This window comes from Selaginella moellendorffii, unplaced genomic scaffold (assembly GCF_000143415.4).
Source record: "Selaginella moellendorffii unplaced genomic scaffold, v1.0 SELMOscaffold_9, whole genome shotgun sequence".
In the NCBI taxonomy this organism is placed as follows: Eukaryota; Viridiplantae; Streptophyta; class Lycopodiopsida; order Selaginellales; family Selaginellaceae; genus Selaginella; species Selaginella moellendorffii.
The window spans coordinates 2,905,968-2,926,226 of NW_003314270.1; the positions used below are offsets into that span (position 1 = coordinate 2,905,968).

Consider the following 20,259-nt stretch of genomic DNA (forward strand, 5'->3'; position numbering starts at 1 on the left):
ATTGTAGCTTTTTGCCAATATTATAGTTATCAAATCTACTCTTCTTTGTTTATATATATCTTTATTGTATTCCTTATTTCTGTTATGTTTACACTTTTTTCAATTGTGGAGTGTATTGTTCAAGGTTACCAATATTACTCTATTGTCCTTATTCAATAATTTTGTTTATGTGATTGTGTCATATGTAGATCAAATTTTTAGTGTTGTGACTTGAGTCTTTGATGTATTATCTCCAACTTTCATTACATGATTTTTCTTTTCTTGGTGTCCAACTATCTCCTGCTAATGTGGAGTGTGATTATATACAAGGAATGATATAATTTAATTCCTAGAAGATGTTAAGAGGATTGAGTTTATGAAAAGATGATATTTATGAATTTGAGTAAATTTTTAATTGTGATGAGGATTTTAAATTTTTTGAGGCTAGCTTTCAAGATAAGTTGAAAATTTTATAAGATAGGTGTCAATTCCTAAATCTATCATATAAGCTTTTCTTTTTATCTTCTATTATTTCTCAGCTTGAGCCACTTTCTTGAGAATTGAGAATAAAAACTATAAAAGTCAAAAGTGAATAATGTTTTAAGAGAAATAGGTGAGGAATAAACATTAAAATATGATTTATTCTCAATTTAATTCTCAATAAATTCTCAATTTATTCTTAATTTATTCTCCTTATATTCCTTATACTGATTTAAATGTTGAGAATATATATGTAATTGAGAGTCTTACTTTTGTCTTGTAAACAAAACTTTTGATTTATTTCAGTATTGAGTATTCTTCTTTTAAAGTTCTTTTTGTAAAAGTTTTAAATTAAGTGTGTTTCCTCTACTGTAAGTACTACTAAAAGTCTTTGTTAATAGTGTGAGTTTAACTCCTAATGTGCAGTATTGGACAAGGATAAAAGTAGTAAATCTAGATTAACAATGATTTTAGAGATTGGTTAAATGAAATATGTAGAAATTTGTCATTTGCTACAATAATGTTTTATATGTTATAGTCACCCTCAAAATCCCTTGCTTCAGTTTATAATTATTTCTCTGAGGTTGGTCTAAGCATAATTTGGCACATGGGATTATAACTAGTTCATTGGGCTTCTATAACTAGCTAATGTTTTTTGGAATTAACAATTACCTTCGTGGTTGTGTTTGGCAGTCAATAATTATCAATAATATATTCCACTTAACTTATCATCATCATCTAAGATCATCTTGAAAGGCAAATTTTTATGGCAACCAAATGATCACTCAACAAAAACTCCAAATGTTCCAAATGTTATTTATTGCATAATAATTATTATATCTCAAGTTTATCAGTTCTAGCTTTTAGTTTTTCAATTACTACACAATAGATAATGATGATGATGATGTTTGTATTTGCACACAAAAACTCTATTAAGACCATCAACTTGCCTTTAGTCACCATGTTTTATCACCATTCACTTTGTTGGTTTGTCATGATAACAACTAGACAACAAATGAGGAACAAAATGACAAAGGAATCACAAACTAAAGGAACAAAGAATAATCAAATCTATAAATAGCTAGAGGAGTAATTGTAAATACATCATGTCTAGTTAGTATCATCCCTACCTTTTATGCCTTCATATCTACCACGATCTGTGTGTAGTGGCCACAGTCGTCATTGAAGAGGCACGAGTTGGAGTAGTAGTCATACTAGTGGCGCTCGTAAGGAGAAGTTGTAGATATGAATCAACTACAATTACTCCTCTAGCTACTTATAGATTTGATTCTTCTTTGTTCCTTCAATTTGTAGTTGCTTGGTCATTCTCTGCTACTAGTGATTGTCCAGTTGTTATTGTGATAAACCAGCAAAGCTTATGGTGGTAGAACATGATGACTAAAGGCAACCACAGAGCTTGTGCTGTGCAAATATAAATAGCTAAGGAAGCTCTGTTCTTGAAGGAGGCATTGATTGTCTGTGAAAATCAATCAACAAGTACTTGATTAGCTGCACTGATATAGCTCTCTCTGATTTCAAAGAGATCAAGGTTCTTATTGAAGACGGGAGTAACAAGAGGAAAGGAGAAAATTGAGCATACTGGGATGCAATATGGGGACAAGGTGGCAATAGGATCCAAGCATAACATTGAGTCCTGAGGGTTCACCAATGCATGTCACATGCATTGACACATTTTGTGAGCGATCATCTTGAAAGGATTAGAGAAATTAGAGTAAAGGATCAATCAAGTAATCCTTCCAAGCATCACTTAATCTCCCGCCATGGCTACAACCGCTAAGAAGCCTGAGTAGGACAAACACATCAGGCAGGAATCCTTCAAGAATCATCTTACTCATTATCTCAAACGCATGAACAAAGCAGCCATTGAGAGCATAAGCTGTGAGAAAGACGATATAGGCTGTGGCGTTGTGAAAGGCATCATATAGAAAAGCTCGCGGGCTCTAGTTACATCCCCAATTTGAGCATTTGCGAGACGTCCAGGATACCTCATGTTATGCAAATCAATATAGCGCAGCATCCACGTCACCAGGACGCGGCCAGTTTGGGCCATGGCGGCAATCGTGGACGTAAAGCACCAAACCTCCCATTCAGGCATCCGTACAAAGAAGTCGTCGGTTTCATTGATATGCCCCATTTGGGCAAGCACTGTGACTGCCAGAATCCACGACATTGTGTCTCTCGCTGGCATGGAAAGAATCAAGGAGTAGGCTTCCTGCCCTAGGCAAGAGCCTATCATCGTGTTCCACGTTGCCGTGGATCTCAACAGCATACTGTCGAAGAGTTCCTTTGCCAACTCCAAATGCCAGTTCCCACGACATCCCGGCCGCTCATTTTCTCGAACATGTCGCACAAACGGTCGAGATCGCCGGCGCGGGCGTGGTGGTGTCTGACTGATGCTCCGCTAAGGTCATAGTGCCAACATGTACACAAATTACAAGAAACTCTGTTCATTTGGAGTCTAGCAAAAAGACTTTCGTGAGATACCATATGATCCCTGGACGTACACGTTTCCAGCATTGACTGGATTCCAATCTCCGCGAGGCCATGTTGGTCGGGATCCATTAACCGCCCAGTTTGTAGCAATGCTCCAATATGCGATTGATCAAGTAGTCCAAATGCCCATTAAGGGAATGTGCTAGAGCATAACGTTCCAACACACCTCGTGCAATCTGGTCAACATTTTTAGCGCAGTACGTGGCCAGTCCGAGCCATAGCGGCAACCATTACCAAACCTCCCATTGAGGCATCAGTATCAAGAAGTCCACAGTTTCCGTTATATGCCCCATTTGGGCACGATTTCCAGAATCCACGACACTGACCTCGCGCTGGCCTTTGTGGTATTATCTTAAAGAGTTCTTTTGCCAACTCAAAATACCCCTTCTGGGCATTCACCGTAATCATCCAGTTCCAGCACACGACATCCCGGCCGCCCATTCTCTCAAAACATGTCGCACGAACGGTCGAGATCGCCGGCGCGGGCGTAGTGGTCTATCATTGTCGTCCACGACATGGCATCTGGGGCCTTGAGTCGATCAAACAGGTTTCTCGCATCCTCGAGGCGCCCATTCTCGGCAAGCGCTGCGACGGTCACATTCCACGCGCAACTCCTGGGCTTGGCGAGGTCGTGGAAGATCTCCAGGGTGTGCTCCGGGGCCTGCCGCATTTCCCATACATGCGAATGAGCTGCGAGACGAGGCGATCGTTGCCTCGATGCCTTGTTCTAGCGCTGTGGGCGTGTTCTAGGATCGTAGTGGCCAGATTCTTGGAATCGCTGGACCAATCGCAGCAGGAAATCCAGATCATCGGCATCTGGAGTGGAAGCGGCCGTGGCATGGAAGAAGAATTAATGTATAGAAATTTCAAGAATATGCGCGAATTGTCTTCCTAATTTAAAGTACGGATCCTAGGAATATGCTCGAATAATCTTCCTTTTAAGAATATGCCCAAATAATCTTCCTACTCTAAGACCAGTCCCATGATGGACTCTCTGTATGGGTGATCCAGCACCACTAGAGGCAAGATTTGCATCCCATCGCAACATCAAACCACGGAGTGGAAGATGGAAAGAGGCCATTTTTAACAAGAGTGTCAAGGATGCGGTGGAAGAGGAGCAGCAAGAGAAAAGCCCGGCAAATGTGGGCAAGTACGCAAGCCTCATTAGAAGCTGCACGGCCACGCAAAATCTAAGCGACGGGCGACGCCTCCACCATCACATAGCATCGCACCCCAACTCCAAGTACAGAAAGGACCGATTCCTGGGGAATTTGCTCGTGAACATGTACGGCAAGAGTGGCTGCGTCGACGAGGCTCGCGCGGTGTTTGACGCTATTGCCCATTCGAATGTGTTCTCGTGGAACATGATTCTTGCAGCATACGCCTTGAACGGGCATTTGGACAAAGAAAAATCCACGTTTGAAGAAATGCCTGCGAAAGATGCAGCCTCGTGGACGTGCATGATAGCTGCATATGGTCAGGTGCGCCAACTTTTTGAGGCTAGAGAATTGTTTGATTCTATGCAAAATCCCAGCGTGGTTCCTTGGAACGCTATCATCTCTGCATATGCCCATGCAGGGCATGCGTGGAATATGGAGCCTGGGAATGCCGCTCCCTACGTGCTGCTCAACACTACGTAATCTAAGCAAAAGGTGGCGTAGTCCCACTTTATGAGCAAAAGGTGGCGTACGTTTTAGAAGATGCCGTGTTGGAATGCTACAATTTTGTCGTGTTGTTCCTCATGCCACAAAATGCCAGCAGAAAAGAGGGTCTTCTGTAGAAAATACTAGAGAGGAAGAAAAAAAGAGACAGAGATCATGGGGGTCGCTGCAAATCTAGACGCAATTCTTGGGGAGTCTCTCACGATTGAGGACTACTACGTCACTGATCCAAGCGATCGTCCCACCGTTCCGCACAACGCATACGATGACGCCTCCGACACAATCCCTTGCCTCCACCTCGCGAGAATTCGTGCCTCATCGGGCAAAGATCGCAAGCGGATGCTCGAGGAGGTGAGAGATGCCGTTTGCGAGTGGGGTTTTTTTTGAGTGGTGGCTCACGGCGTGGATGAGAAGCTCGTCGATGATACGGTTGCATGGGCTCGCGGTATCTTCGACATGGATCTCGAGACCAAGCTTAAATCCCTGGTGGATGACTCGTCCGGAAGTCTTGCCGGATACCATTGCGGCGTCGTCAAACAGAACAAATCCTGGCAGGAATCATTCCACTCCGGGCCGACCCCAGCGATTTCAAGATCGCTGCCGAGAAGTTGTGGCCTTCCAGCGAGGAAATCAAGTATGTTCTTTGTTTCTAAGTTGATCTAAAACTTTGTGCAGGGAGATGCATTACAAGTTCTCGATGGCTATGGAGGAGCTCGCTCTGGAGATCCTCCAGCTGCTGGAGGAGACTCTGGGAGTCACTAGCGGGGATTTCACACGCCACTGGGAGCGACTGAAGAGAACTCTCGTTCGCTTCAATTGGTATCCTCCTTGCGAAGAGCCTGGCCTTGTTCTTGGCGCTGGCTCCCACACAGACCCCGATATCATCACCATCCTCCTTCAGGACGAAGTTGGAGGGCTCCAGATCCTCAAAGACTCCAAATGGATCGCTTGTAAGCCACTGCATGGGTCTTTTGTCGTCAACGTTGGGGATTGCTTGCAGGTATAGTCTTGTTTCTTTATAAATTATTAGAGACTATTGTTTTGTTATTTCTTCCAGGTATTAAGCAACGATTTTCTTCCTAGCCTCCAGCATCGAGCCGTGCTAAACAAGGAGAAAGCTCGATTGTCCGTTGTTACTTTTGTGCTTCCAAAGGTCGATGCAACAATTGAGCCATCATCGGATCTGGTCGATGAAGATCACCCTGCAGCATTCAGACGTTTAATGTTTGAGGAAATTATCAATGCTGCGAAAGAAATGAAGTTCAAAGGAAAAGAGGTTCTATCTCTTTTCCGTGTTTGAGAAAAAAGTGTGCCTAGAATATGCTTTATTCCTTAAAATAATTTATTGCCTGGAATATGCTTTATTCCGCGACCAAACACATTTATTTGTTCAGTTGTTTAGGGCTTGTAATCTTTGTCAAACAAGAAGGAAAGTTGGGTTTGGACTTTGTAGTGTTTTTTTCTTTGTTATACTGCCGTCTCTCCGATGTTGATGCCCCAACCATATCCCTCTAGATCTTTGGTCGACCAAGAGCCTGATGGATTCATCCCACATTTTATCAAACAAGTTTGGGGAGCATAATAAAAACTAGATCTCCCCGACACGCTTGACAGCTCCACAAGCAAACTCTGGAGGGAGAGAGACTTTAAAAATCACACACAGTTGCTTTAGGCGTTGATTTTGGATTCAGTCCACTGGATTCTGATGGATCCACGCCAACAGATGTTTGGAGGAAGAAAAAAGAAACATTTGAGCTTGGATTTGGATCGCGATGCTGATACCGAGGGTCACGAGATTTCTGCACCGCAAAGTCCATGATATCACCCAGATCTATTGAACTTTTCTACGTGCCTGGCCGACCTAAACTTGCATCGATTTTGCGGCACAATGTGGAAGAGAAACTGTTGCGCCCTCTTACCTTTGTCTCAAAGGAGGATCCATCCGAATCTCTGCTTGTTTCTTGCGTTTGTCCCAATGTTGGACCTCTGTCACCTTTTGCCAACTTCTAACAAATAAACACTCAAAATGCATCATGTTCTCAACCTCCATCCATACCATCTTTAAATCTTTTTTCATTCCTCATCCACACATATACAGAATTGTTCCGAATTATAATTGCGCTGGTAATAATACAATGGTGATTATTATTCCGCATTTGCCTGCAAGTATTGACTGACCGGGATTGATCAATATCACAGGAAATTTGATGAGAAATATATATAAAAATAAGTAGAAAAGCTGCAAAGGTTCCTCCACGCCAGAAGATCAGAATATTAGTCGACTCTGGGGTCACACACAGAACTTATTCTTTTTCATCTTCTTCTTCTTCTTCCTCATTTGCGCTCTAGCCAAGGAGCAGTGATGGACTGACCTGACCCTTGAAATTGAGAGGTCCTTGCTTCTTCAGCAGAGGACACGACCACTGCATCTACAACACACACTACCTTGTCTTGTCATTCTGCTGAAAGATTTCAGGATATGTGGATTAAAAAACTATATGGAATTTATGCTTTTCTAGATAAGAATCACATTTACATGGCCCATTTATTCGACCGTCCACAAAATTCCTCCTCGGGGAAGAACAATAGTTATATAACTATATCCGCTCCTGGAAAAGTAAGAAAATCACCCATTTTGAGAAATTTCTCTACCCAAGCATAAAGAAAATCATTGATTTTATTCTCATTCCTGCGCGAAAAGAATGGAAAAATCATTCCACAATTCCTTTGGAGTAGCTTCCAAGTGTGAAAATCAATGATTCTGCACGTCCGTACACTGGGTGTTTGCATCAAGCTATCAACCTTTGCAAAACGGAGTCCCTTATTATAGTAAGAAAAAAGATTCCATGTTCGAAGAGTTTGTACCGCAGGGAGTACAAAGGAACAGGCCAAAGACACCTATATCACCGATTTAAAAACAATGGTCCTCTTGCTTCTCCTTCCTCCCACCTCTGATTTATTGGAGCATATATCGTCTCCCCACTTGGGATTGAAAGCTAGCAGGTGAGCAAATGCAAGGCGCAAGCACATCTCCACCACCAAAAATCTCAAATCCCAAATCCCAAATCTAAGCTTGGCTTTTGTTGTTGCTCCACATCTCATCTCACGTACGGAACATGAGGTTTAAAGTCCCACTTGTGAGCACAAAGAGGCAAACCAACATAAACATTGTGGTCCTTTGCGCTGCTGGTTGCTGTTTGCAATAGTGTTGGGTGATAGTGGTCATTGCAACCAAGGAAAAAAAAGGGCTATAAGGATAGTGAGTAAGTTGAGTATGACCAACTAACTTGAAGCATAGTTTAGCTTCTATTTGGGTGTTTGTCTTTGTTTTATGTTTGGTTTAGGTCTAAGCCCAAGTTTCACACCATGCTAGTTAATGGAGTATCTATATCTGTACGTTAGGCCACTGGTATGCTGAAATAGCGCCAAAGTTCATTTAGCTTTGTTTTGCATGTTAATTCTGGCATTGGGATGTTGGATGCTCTAAGATTGTTCCAAGTTACTCCATTCTCTTGTCCCTTAGTTACTCCTTAGGCTATATGCTCAAGAGTTGTTCTATGATTTATTGCTATCATTCCTTAACTCCATGCTTGGGAGTTTGGCTTTATTCCTTCATTCAGTGGCCCAAGGCCCCGAAATTTGGCTTCTGCACCACTATTCTTTAGACATATGGCACATAAAGGGTTTAGATTTTTCTTCATGATTATCTTATGGTAAATCACCATAGGACAAAGGTGTAAGCCACAAATTTTTCCTTTCCAATTTGCAATTTTACCTCATCTATCTGACCAACACTTCCTTGGATTTAGCTAAGTTTCCTCGCCAAGGTTTTTGCCTATGGTACTAGCTCCTACTTAGTTTCAGCTATTCACTACACAAGTAATGGAGCGATAACTATTCATCCACAGATTCCCAAATCTCTCCCAATCCCCCTCCCTAGGTTAAACTGGACTTAAGGTTCGGCTACACTCCCCACAAGCACAAGCAGCTAAGCACACCAAGCCTCCAGAAGGGAAGGCCCAAGCCCCTAGGCAGGGTGAGGATCAATGAGCCACATGGTACTCAAGTGGGGCACCACTCCACATAAGCTAGGAGCACTGCAGTTGGTTTTCCTTCTGGGAGTGGGAGTTGCTCTTGAGCACTTTCTGCGGTGGCCCCTTCGGCACCACTCAAGTCCATGCTCACTCCCACCCAAGGCCCCTTGACCCCAATCTTAACCTTAAGGCAGTTTGGAAGCACTACTAGAGAGTTCCTTCAAGATTAGTTCTTAAACCTCACTATCCCTACTAAATTTTGGGAACCTTGGGAGGGGGGCCCCCCCCCCCCCCCCCCCCCCTACAACAACTTGGGGAGTTGGTTCCTTACAACTCCACCAACCATAGAAGAAGTTTGATATCAACGTCAAATGTCTCTTTTTAATCTTACGACTTGTTGACCATGTCTCCGGGGGCATCCTCCCACTTAGTGGTGTGCCTAAATTAGCTTCCTCGACCAAGAGCCCATGACAACAAAATATAGGTGTCCTTATACCCCTCACCTCACCACGCCCTAGTATGGGGTTGGGACTTAAACCCAGCCTTGCTTTACTAGGGGGTTGGGACTTGAACCCAACCTTCGTAGAATCCATCTACAGATTTGACATCCCCATGGGGAGTTAGGGGTAGTTCCCTACACCTAGTTGACCTAGCTAACACATGCTAATTAGCTTACCTTCGGCGGGCCTTCAGGTCTCAACATATGCTATTGCTCAACTTCACAAATTGATATTTTTAATTGAACTTTAAGTACATAGAGTTCTGCCTTGCAAAAATTCCTCCACTAGATCTTGCGCGTTCGCGAGGTTCTTCTTCGGTTCCCATGTTGTTTCGCAGTGTGGAAATCCTTTCCACTTCATATAGAACTCCCTCACCTCGTGTCCTTGTCGTTTGCTCTTGTGTGCATTGAGGATGGCCTCGACTTCGTATTCCTCTTCCCCTTGGATAACCTTAGATAAAAGTCTCACTTGGTCCTTGCGAAGTGGATCCTCAAAGTATAGTTTGAGTAAATTCACATGGAATATTGGGTGCATCTTCCCTATCTCTTGAGGAAGTCGGAGGTAGTAAACCACTTTACCAATTCGTGCCTCAATCTTGTAAGGCCCCGTGAACTTGCTTAAAGAACTCAAAATCAATTCATTTCCAGGAATACATGCATTTTTACCTTTGGGTCAACATCTGGTTAATCCCACTTGGTAGCCATAGGTTCTTGATGTTCAACCACACCTTCTCCCCAGATTGGAACTCTACATCTCGGCGCTTTTGGTTAGCGTACTTAGTTTGCCTTTGTTGAGCTCATTCCAAGGAATCCCCCACTAAATTCCAAATGTTGAGTCTTTTGGCCGTAAATGCTTCCACTACGGATAACTCTCCATGATACTTGGCCATGCCGAGTTCCACAGGACCTTCAATAACTCACTAATTAATGACTTCCCATGGACTCACCCCGATACTCGAATGTGGTGAGTTGTTATAGCACATTTCCGTAAGTCCCAAATGATTTACCCAATTGGTCCGGTCTCCCAAGACATAGCATCACAAATAATCCTCCAGCTACATATTCACCCTTTCCATTTGTTTATTTGTCAAGAAGTGTTATTGCCATTAAATTTGACTTAATACCCAATATCTATTTGTGTGTGATAGACTGTGCTTGTAGCGCACGTGGTTTTGACCCTATAGTGATTTACCATAGGATAACACCACGAAACGGAACCTAAACCCTTCATGTGCCATGTGACAGATGCCACATGTCACATGCCATGTGTCCAAAGGAACGTGGTGTGGAACCCAAATTTCAGGGCCTTGGGCCACTAAACAAAGGAACGGTGCCAAAACTCCCAAGTTTAGAGCCAAGGAGTGACGGAACCGAACCACGGAGCAACTCTCAAGCATACAGCCCAAGGAGCGAAGGGACAGGAGCCCAGAGCAACTTGGAACAGTCCTAGAGCAACCAGCATCCCAATGCCAGGACCAGCATGCAAAACGGAGCCAAACGAAGTCTGGTGCTATTTCGGCATATCGGTGGCCTAACGCGAGGACATGGGTACTCCACCAGCTACCATGGTGTGGAACTTGGGCTTAGACCCAAGCCGGACGTACAACAAGGACAGGCACACAAGCAGCCAATCTCTACCAATTGGCCAATCGCGAAGTACCATGGCCAATCGCGAGGACAAGGACAGGCACACAGGATGAACACCATTGTGTTCAGGCCAATCTCTACATTCCGTAGATATGCCAAATAAGCAAATCTAGACACTTTCCATAAATAACATTTAGGACCAAAATAAGACTAACACAAAGGGCATGATAGCGAGGGTGTTTGGCATACACGGTAAGCCATCATCTAACGATATTGAGGGACCAAGCTCAATATCACGGGGGTTCTTGATACTAGCAAGTGCAAGCCAATGACAGGAGTTTCTCAAACCGGGCCGAGTATGCTCAGCAAAAAACACATAAGAGTTCCTACCTTATGTTTATTCGATTTAAGTGCATGGTCAATAACCAGTTTCTCAACTAGCTCAAGTGGGAACTGATAACGGGTCCAGCAATACCGACCTCCTGTCATTGTGGCAATAAGGAAAGAATATCCAAAAGGACTAGCCGACAGATAACTTTCGATACCCGAAGTCACATTTGCGACACTCTTCCCCTCTAGGGCAGATCGACGTCCTCATCGATGCATACTCGAGTCTAGAATACCGCTAAGGAAACAACTCCAAAAAAAGTTCATGGAATTCACACTATGTGAGAAATGCATCAACTTAAATGAGTGAGAGGGGCAACCTCTTTGTCTAACACGGATGCGCTACCAACTCAGACACCTTCCGGCTGTCGCCGATAAGGAAATGACCAATAGAGTCAACCACCCTTGCTGCTCTGGGTGTCACCCAGCTACAAAAGTGTGATACGCCTCTGCCTGCAAGGACATAGAGAGAGAAGCCAAAGGCCCCAACCCTCCTGAGCAAAGAAACCAAACCCGTCAGTAAGGTTTAGATAGACTACTGTAAATAGGTAGTTAAAGTTGTTTTACACAGTCACACCCTTTTAATAGAAGAAGGAACATCAACAGAGAGGTGGGTTATATGACCAGTTGACAATAGCTACCCTATGACTAAAGATTTCAACATGCACACGAAGTGCCGAAGCCAGTCTGCATATACTAACCTAAACTCAAAGATCAATATATGGACTATATCAAAGTCATAGACAATAATATCTTAGAGACATAATTATCAGTGAATATACCGTAGATAGAACACAAAAGTATTCTAAGTAAGTTATCATTTGATAAACCAATATTATAGGATAGGAACCACCAAGATCACTATAATTTGGAAAACATAGGATTCATCATCCAATAAAATTTAATAACAAGTATATCATTAAGTACACTCAATGAGAAAACTTAACTACCGAAGATTGTAGATAGTATGCTAAACAACATACTAAAGATAACTCAAAGAACACAAAGTATCCTTAACCGACAAGCACAATGCTCGCGAATGTATCACCCGAAGGAAATAACATCCTAATCTATCAGGACTAACTCGAGCAACAATCAACAAAATAGAATGAATGTGGTAAGACCAACAAACACTTAGTCATGCCAACCATCACACAAGTCAATCTGAATAGATCCCGGTCAACAATACCAAGGAACCAGAGTTGTTTAAGCAAGTGTCAACAATATCCTATTGATATCTCAAACCCAAAAGACCAATCTAGAGCAAACCACAAATAACATGTGGTATTGCGAAAAGCCATAAGTTATCAAAGAGAATAACTAACCATTATGAAAAATCATCAATCATCCTATCAATAAAGAGATGCAGAATCATTATGAAAGAAGAAATCTACCATTCCGAAGAATAGCAAATTAATCTAGATCAAAGATAATCAAACAAAACCTCTAACAAGGATAATCAATTATCCTAGATGATAGTCAATCATCACCAATGATTGCTAGATGCAAATACTAACTTGTACATCAAAGTTAGGACCCAAAATGCCTTCCCTAACAACTTATAACAAATGAAATAATGAGCACAAAACTCAAGGAACGAAAAGCTCGAAGAAGCCTATAATCAAGTCTTGCTTACTAATGATCACGAGTCTCGCATGAACTAACTTCAATACTAAAGAGAAATCATGGTACAACCCATAATATCCCCCTCAACATATCCATAATCTAAACTTCATAATGCCAAAGCTAAAGAAGAGCATTTCTACATCAATCCAAAAGCTAAGCACAATGGAGTTATGCTTAACAAGTGATCACTAAACAATCCTCCATGAATCCATCTACAATAAGACGTAACTCACCTTATAACAAGCACAAGAGAAATCATCAATGATTGATATATCCTAACTAAATCCAACAAGGATTCAATCACTTCAATATCAATCACTAACTCTTTCACTTGTAAGGCTAGTATAATCCAAGACTAATTATGTTTCAAGGAAAAACTAAAGCTCATCCCCTACTAAACAATCTTATCAAGAACACAACTGACCCAACTTGTCACTCAATTCATTTGACCGTCAATACAGTTGTTAACTAGCAAATGCACAAATGCTAATAACACAAAGCTATAATCAAATCATTAACACTACTTTTATTAAAACTAATGAAACTCAATATCAATCCTAAGGAAAGACATCTCATTTCGCTCAAATCTTAATATCAATATTGTTAATGACAAAGCATCGCTTTAATGCCATCAACACCATAACAAACTAAAAGAAAGTAAGAGTGAATCACCACTCAAAACTCCCTAGCAACCAAGCTAACCAAAGTCGAAGATACTTTAGTTAGTATCTGAGCCCAATCCTTCAACAAAACTTAGTTACAAATAACACTTCCTCAAGGAGTGAATCACCACATCCAAGACTCAATGAAATCCAACACTACGAACTAAACGCAACCAAAAGATATCGATAGAGGTAGATTCGACATGAGAACATGGAAAACCATGTAAGTCTAACGACACGATCTTTTGCAACACCATCCGGTAAAATAAGTCTATCACTGCTAAATCTTCATTGGGTGAAGCAAGTCTCAACAGCCCTTGACAAAGTCTACAAGTAATCATTAATTGCAAAGAAACTAACAATCACTCCTCAACTTGCCTTCACAAGACCAAAACACCAACTCTTGTCATCAAGTTATATAGTTATCCAACATAAACATAATACCCCAGATTGAGATAAAAGTTCATACTCCCAAACATGGAGCCAAGGAGTGATAGAACCAGACCACAAAGCAACTCTTGAGCATACAGCCCAAGGAGCGAAGGGACAAGAGCCCGGAGCAACTTGGAACAGTTCAGGAGTAACCAGCATCCTAATGCCAAGACCAGCATGTAAAACAGAGCCAAACGGAGTCTGGCGCTATTTCAGCATATCGGTAGCCTAATGCAAGGATATGAGTACTCCACCAGCTAGTATGGAATGAAACTTGAGCTTAGACCCAAGCCGAATGCAAAACAAGGATAGGCACGCAAGTGGGAGCTAGACTATGCCTCAAGTTGGTCAGCCATGCCCGACCTACCCACTATCCCTACTATACATTTGGAACCCCCCCTTTTGAGGGACACACGCTTTGGGATTTCAGGAGTTAGTCTCTAGGACAAGTCCGAAACTTACTAAATATGGAATGGTGCTAGATTGCGAATTTGGACACGGGACGAACACCATTGTGTTCAGGCCAATCTCTACATTCTCTAGATATGCCAAATGAGCAAATCTAGACAATTCCATAAATAGCATTTAGGACCAGAATGAGACTAACACAAAAGGCATGATAGCGAGGGTGTTTGGCATACACGGTAAGCCATCATCTAGCGATATTGAGGGACCAAGCTCAATATCACGGGGGTTCTTGATACTAGCAAGTGCAAGCCAATGACAGGAGTTTCTCAAACCGGGCTGAGTATGCTCAGCAAGAAACACATAAGAGTTCCTACCTTATGTTTATTCGATTTAAGTGCACGGTTAATGACCAATTTCTCAACTAGCTCAAATGGGAACTGATAATTGGTCCAACAATGCCAACCTCCTGCCGTCGTGGCAGTAAGGAAAGAATATCCGAAAGGACTTGCTGAAAGGTAACTTTTGATACCCGAAGTCACATTCGCGACAATGCTGAATTTCAACTTGGTGCAATACTGTTTTAAGAGAGTTCTCCAGAACCTACTAATGAAGATTTTATCTTGATCTGAGATAATTTCTTCTAGCCTTCCCTACACTCGAACCACTTGTTTGAAGAACTGCTTCACCACGCTTTCCGCATTCACTTCTATTGTGGTGGGTATGAAATATGCCATTTTCGAAAATTGGTCCACCACCACGAATATTGCATCAAACCCCTCACTTTGGAGGAGTTCCGTGATGAAGTCCATCATAAGACATTTCCATGGTTGATCTAGAATTGGAATGCTTTGTAACAAGCCTCCACTAGCCTTAGTCACGGCTTTGACCCACTGACATGTTAGACATGTCTTTACATAGTCTTGGATGTTCTTAACTATGTCTGGCCAGTGATACTTCCTCTTAAGTAAACCCATCATCTTGGGCACTCTACCATGTCCTACAAGAGGTCCATCATGACACTCTGCTAAGGCTACCTTCCTTAGTTCCCCTTCTAGAACATACATCTTCATTTGTTTATAATAAATGAGTCCATTGCATTCTATATAACCTTTTTCTCTTCTATTGGTGGCTCACCTCTTTGGTGAGCATCCCACGCCTCTTGATTCCTTACCAACACTTCTTGTGCTAGACCATCATTCTTATATGATGTCCGCATATCATCCCAAAATGTTGCTGTTGTGCTAAATATTGCCAACTTCAAGCTTGCCTTTTGACTTAGAGCATCTGCCACGATATTGCTTTATACAGAATCTCACAATCAAACTCGACCAAAGCATTGGCCCACCGACCTTCTTTCCCTCTTAGGTCGGGCTGCGATAAAAAGTGTTTTGTTGCCACATTATCCATGTAAACTTTGAAGTGCATTCCAAGGTAGTGTCGCCACTCCTTGAGCACCTTGACCACCGCAAATAATTCCTTCTCGTTGGTAGGCCATTTTTGTTGAGCCTTGTCTAACTTCTTTGAGAAGAACGCCACTAGATGGTTGTTTTAATTCAAAATTACACCCAACGCAAAGTCTGAAGCATCTGTTTCTACCTCAAAGTCCTTACCAAAATTTAATAATATTAACACGGGAGTCTTTCTCAACTTCCCTTTGAAGTGAACAAATGCCGCCTCGCATACAATCTTCCCTTTACCCATTTGGTCTGTTAAGGGTAGGGCTACTCTTGAATAGTGTTTGATAAACTTTTGGTAATAGTTGTATAGCCTTAAGAACGCCCTCAACTCATGTACATTCAATGGTCACTACCATTTCTGGATCGCTTGGACCTTCTCAGGGTCCATCTTGAGCCCATCCTTGCCCACCACATGCCCAAAAAACTTTAGCTCTTGTTGAGCAAAGTCACATTTGCTCTTTTTAGCATACAGTTTGTATTCCCTTAGTTTCTCAAACACCTTCGTCAAGTGTTCGACATGCTCCTCTAATGTCTCACTATAGATCAGGATGTCGTCAATATAGATGACTATAAAATGATCTAGATAGGGTACAAAGATATGGTTCATCAGCACTAAAAATGTTACCGGCGCATTGCACAGCCCAAAGGGCATCACCAGAAACTCAAAGCTCCCATACCTTGTTTGATAGGTTGTCTTCTCGACATCTTCCTCTGCTACCCTGATTTGATAGTATACTGACATTAGGTCAATCCTCAAGAAGTATTTTTCTTTTCCCCACCTATCAAATAAGTCCTCAATCCTTGGCAAAGGGTATTTGTTCTTCTTTGTATACTTGTTAAGCAACCGATAGTCTATACATATGTGCATAGATCCATCTTTCCTTTTCACAAATAATACCAACGCCCCATACGGCGACTTGCTCAACCTAACATACCCTTTGTCCACCAACTCTTTTAGTTGGCGCTTGAGCTCCTCAAATTCCTTTTCGTTCAAACGATAGGGTGGATGAACCATTGCCTTAGCACCCTTGATTAACTCAATCTTATCTTCTATCGGTCGTATGGGGGGCAACCCCATCGGCATGGTATTTTGGAATTAGTCTAGCACTCGTTAGATTACTAAAGGTACTTCTTCCATTCCCGTCTTTATGTCACTCTTCACTGAGAGTAAGCACAAAAATGCTACCTTGGTTCCTTTAGTGAGTTGTCCTCTCGTGAACACCAAGTTTAAACAGGAGTCTTTGGCCTTACATTGCTCTACCTTTAGATCTTACGCCTCCACCCTAAATCATTCTCCCTTCCATAGCCTCTTGTTCAACCAAAGGTTCCAGCTTCGGAGGAGGTTCCATCTCCACCTTGGTTCGTTTATGCCTTGCCTTTGCCATCTCTTAGCAATCCGCCTCTATCCTTTGCTAGAACTAAAGAAAAAGCTCCAATACCAAATTGTAAGTTATAAATTTTTCCTTTCCAATTTGCTAGTTTACCTTGTCCATTCGACCAACACTTCCTTAGACTTAGCTAAGTTCCTTTGCTAAGGTTCCTGCCTATAGTACCAGCTCTTACTTGGTTTTAACTACTCACTACACGACTAATTGAGTGTTACCCATCCATCTACGGATTCCCAAATCTCTCCCAATCCCCTTCCCCAAGTTAGACTAGACTTAAGGTTCAGTTACACTCCCTGCAAGCACAAACAACCAAGCACACCAAGCCTCTAAATTCCTAACATCCTTTGGTACCACAAGACTTGATCATGGGACCCTCTAAATCCCAAGCCTTGAGTGCAACACTTGCTCCGGGATGCTGTGGGGAAACACTGTGGCTTAATAGCCTAGTATGGGTACCTCTACTCCCCCACTTCCATCCCGAAGGGAAGGCCTAAGCCCCTAGACAGGGTGAGGACCAATGAGCCGCATGGTACTTAAGTAAGGCACCACTCCATATGAGCTGAAAGCACTACTATTAGTTTCCCTTCCGAGAGTGAGAGTTGCTCTTGAGCACTTCCTGGGGTAGCCCCTCCATCACCACCCAAATCCATACTCACTCCCACCCAAGGCCTCTGGGCCCTAGTCTCAACCTCAAGTCAATTTGGAAGTACCACTAGAGAGTTCCTTCAAAACTGGTTCCTGGACCTCACTATCCCTACTATACTTTTGGAACCCCTTGCAGCCCCCCTTTTTGGGAGACACATACTTTGGGCTTTCACCCCTCGACCTGTATTAGTACTTGGACTCGGTCTCGGACTCAATCTCAGACTCAATCTTGGACTCAACCTTGGACTCAGTCTCGGACTCACTCTCGGACCCAATTTTGGACTCGACCTCGGACTCGGTCTTAGACCCGATCTCAGACTCGACCTCAGACTCGATCTCGGACCCGATCTCGAACTCGACCTTGGACTCGGTCTCAGACCCAATCTCGAATCTCGGACTTTATCTTGAACTCGGTCTCGAACTTAGTCTTGGAGTCAGCTTTGGATTCAATCTTGGACTCTATCTCGAAATCGGTCTCAAATCGGTCTTGGACTCGATCTCAGACTCAGTCCCATTCGATGAACTCTTTATCATTTCGACCATGCTTTCAGGGATCCTTTAGCCTACGACACCTTGGGGAGTTGATTCTTTACAAAAGGTAAAAACCACGTGCGCTATATGATGTCAAGCCTATCTTGACTCACAACCACTCACATGAGCCTTCTTGGGGATCAAAGGTCTTAGGTTCACTTCTAATTGATTCATGTGTTTGGTAGCATATCCTAGGGCAAGAAATATAGTGCTAACTCAAGAAAAATAACATCAAAAGCCCTCTGGCTCTTTGTAACTATAGCAGTAAACTATTGCAATTAATTCTTCACTAAATTCTCTCTCGCACCTATAATAAAATTGCAACCTCACTTCACCAAAAATTATCTAGTTTTTACATGCTTAGCATGAAACATCATAACCACAACTATGTCCTTGTCTTTATCCTTTAACACAAGCAGCAACAACATCAACCTCTATTGGAACAAAATCATCTCTTACAGAAAGTGGAGTTCAAGCACATACAAATACAAGTAGGAGAGGTGATATCTTATAGTGTTGTGTTAGTTAAAGAACTTTATCAAAGGTGGTTAGGGCAAATATATCAATAACTCTCACAAGGTGTTGATGAAATACTAGCCATAGCATATCCAACTTCACCCACTCTAACATATTTGGCTTTGTATGAAGTAAGAGACTCCAAAAGTGAACACTAATTTGTATAATTAACTTAGATGGCCCTTGATATAAACAACACAATTACTGGAAGGCATCATAATCATTAGCATGTCCAAATATATGCTTGAAGACACTTAGGAGAAATCTACAATCCGCATAAGTGGCTACACTCAAATTGTTCAATATTGTTTCTTGGAGACATGTGGGAAACTTCTGTAAATGCCAAACATCATACTAAGAATGATAAATGGCAATTATTGTAAAGTGATAAAACCAATCATATATATTGTCCCTAGAATTTCTATGAAAGAATTTGGCTAGACGTGAGGATTGGCAGCAAGAATAAAAGAAGCTACATCACATGCTATGAATGTTGTCATCAACTGAGTTTGATTAGTTAGCTATAACTTCATAATATCAAGCAACTACTCTAGCATTAGAGGAGGAGGAGGCTGTTATAAAGAAGGATGCTACTTTGCCATGAAGATGAATGAAAAGAAGAAAACAAACAAAAAAGAACATAAAAAGCTACAGAAATAAAAGAGATATAGACAATGCAAGTGTTAGATTTAAACTAAAAGCTCTTTAGGAATAATTAAAATTGCCTCTCATCTTCATTAATGTAAATGTATGGAATATAGAAATAGAATATAGAAATATACATATTTGATTAGCCCAAAAACTTTAGCTTATATATAAAAATGAGAGGTCTAGATTGAAACCAATCCAATGGATATCAAAATCCCACTACATTAATAATAATATATGGCATCATAGCCATACACTTGAACCTCACACCTATATAATATTTATAAATATATATACATATAATATTACAAAGTAAATATCTTAATTATAATAGTGTAACATATGCACTGTCAAATTGACATTGAATCTAGGCCATTTATTTTTATATATAAAAAAAGTGGTGGATATGAAAGACACTATAAATTATTCTTGAAGAGTGAGGCTTTTTAGTAATGTTTTTCTTTAGTGTTCAAAATTGTGCTTTTGTTTTATAATTCCCTCATTTTTGAATCTAGATTTATTATAGCTTTTTGCTAAATATTGTAGTTATCAAATCTACTCCTTTTTTTTAATATTTATTATATTCCTTATTTCTTTTATAGTACACTATTGTCAATTAAGGAGTGTATTGTTCAAGGTTACCAATATTACTCTATTGTCCTTATTCAACAACTTTGTTCATATGATTATATCATATGTAGATTAAATTTTTGGTGTTGTGACTTTGAGTCCTTGGCATATTATCTCCAACTTTCATGGGATGTGATTACATGACTTTTCTTGTTCTCAGTGTCCAACCATCTCC

The 20,259-nt window shown here is 41.5% G+C and overlaps 1 protein-coding gene and 1 pseudogene across 1 annotated transcript; both read left to right on the top strand.

Moving 5' to 3' along the window:
• The first annotated feature begins 3,652 nt into the window (after positions 1-3,652).
• On the top strand, positions 3,653-4,613 carry LOC112345514 (pentatricopeptide repeat-containing protein At4g18840-like). The gene is made up of 2 exons (XM_024672398.1): positions 3,653-3,809; positions 3,985-4,613. Exons 1-2 carry the CDS (start codon positions 3,653-3,655, stop codon positions 4,611-4,613), a joined length of 786 nt encoding a protein of 261 aa, XP_024528166.1.
• A 69-nt stretch (positions 4,614-4,682) lies between these two features.
• Positions 4,683-5,998, top strand: LOC9631122 (annotated as a pseudogene).
• Positions 5,999-20,259: the final 14,261 nt, after the last annotated feature.

Excerpts from the sequence above, each read along its gene's own strand:
- LOC112345514 (XM_024672398.1), top strand. The coding sequence starts at position 3,653 with ATGCGAATGAGCTGCGAGACGAGGCGATCGTTGCCTCGATGCCTTGTT. Across the intron at positions 3,810-3,984 it reads CTGGAGTGGAAGCGGCCGTG|CACCACTAGAGGCAAGATTT; the intron begins GCATGGAAGAAG and ends TGGGTGATCCAG.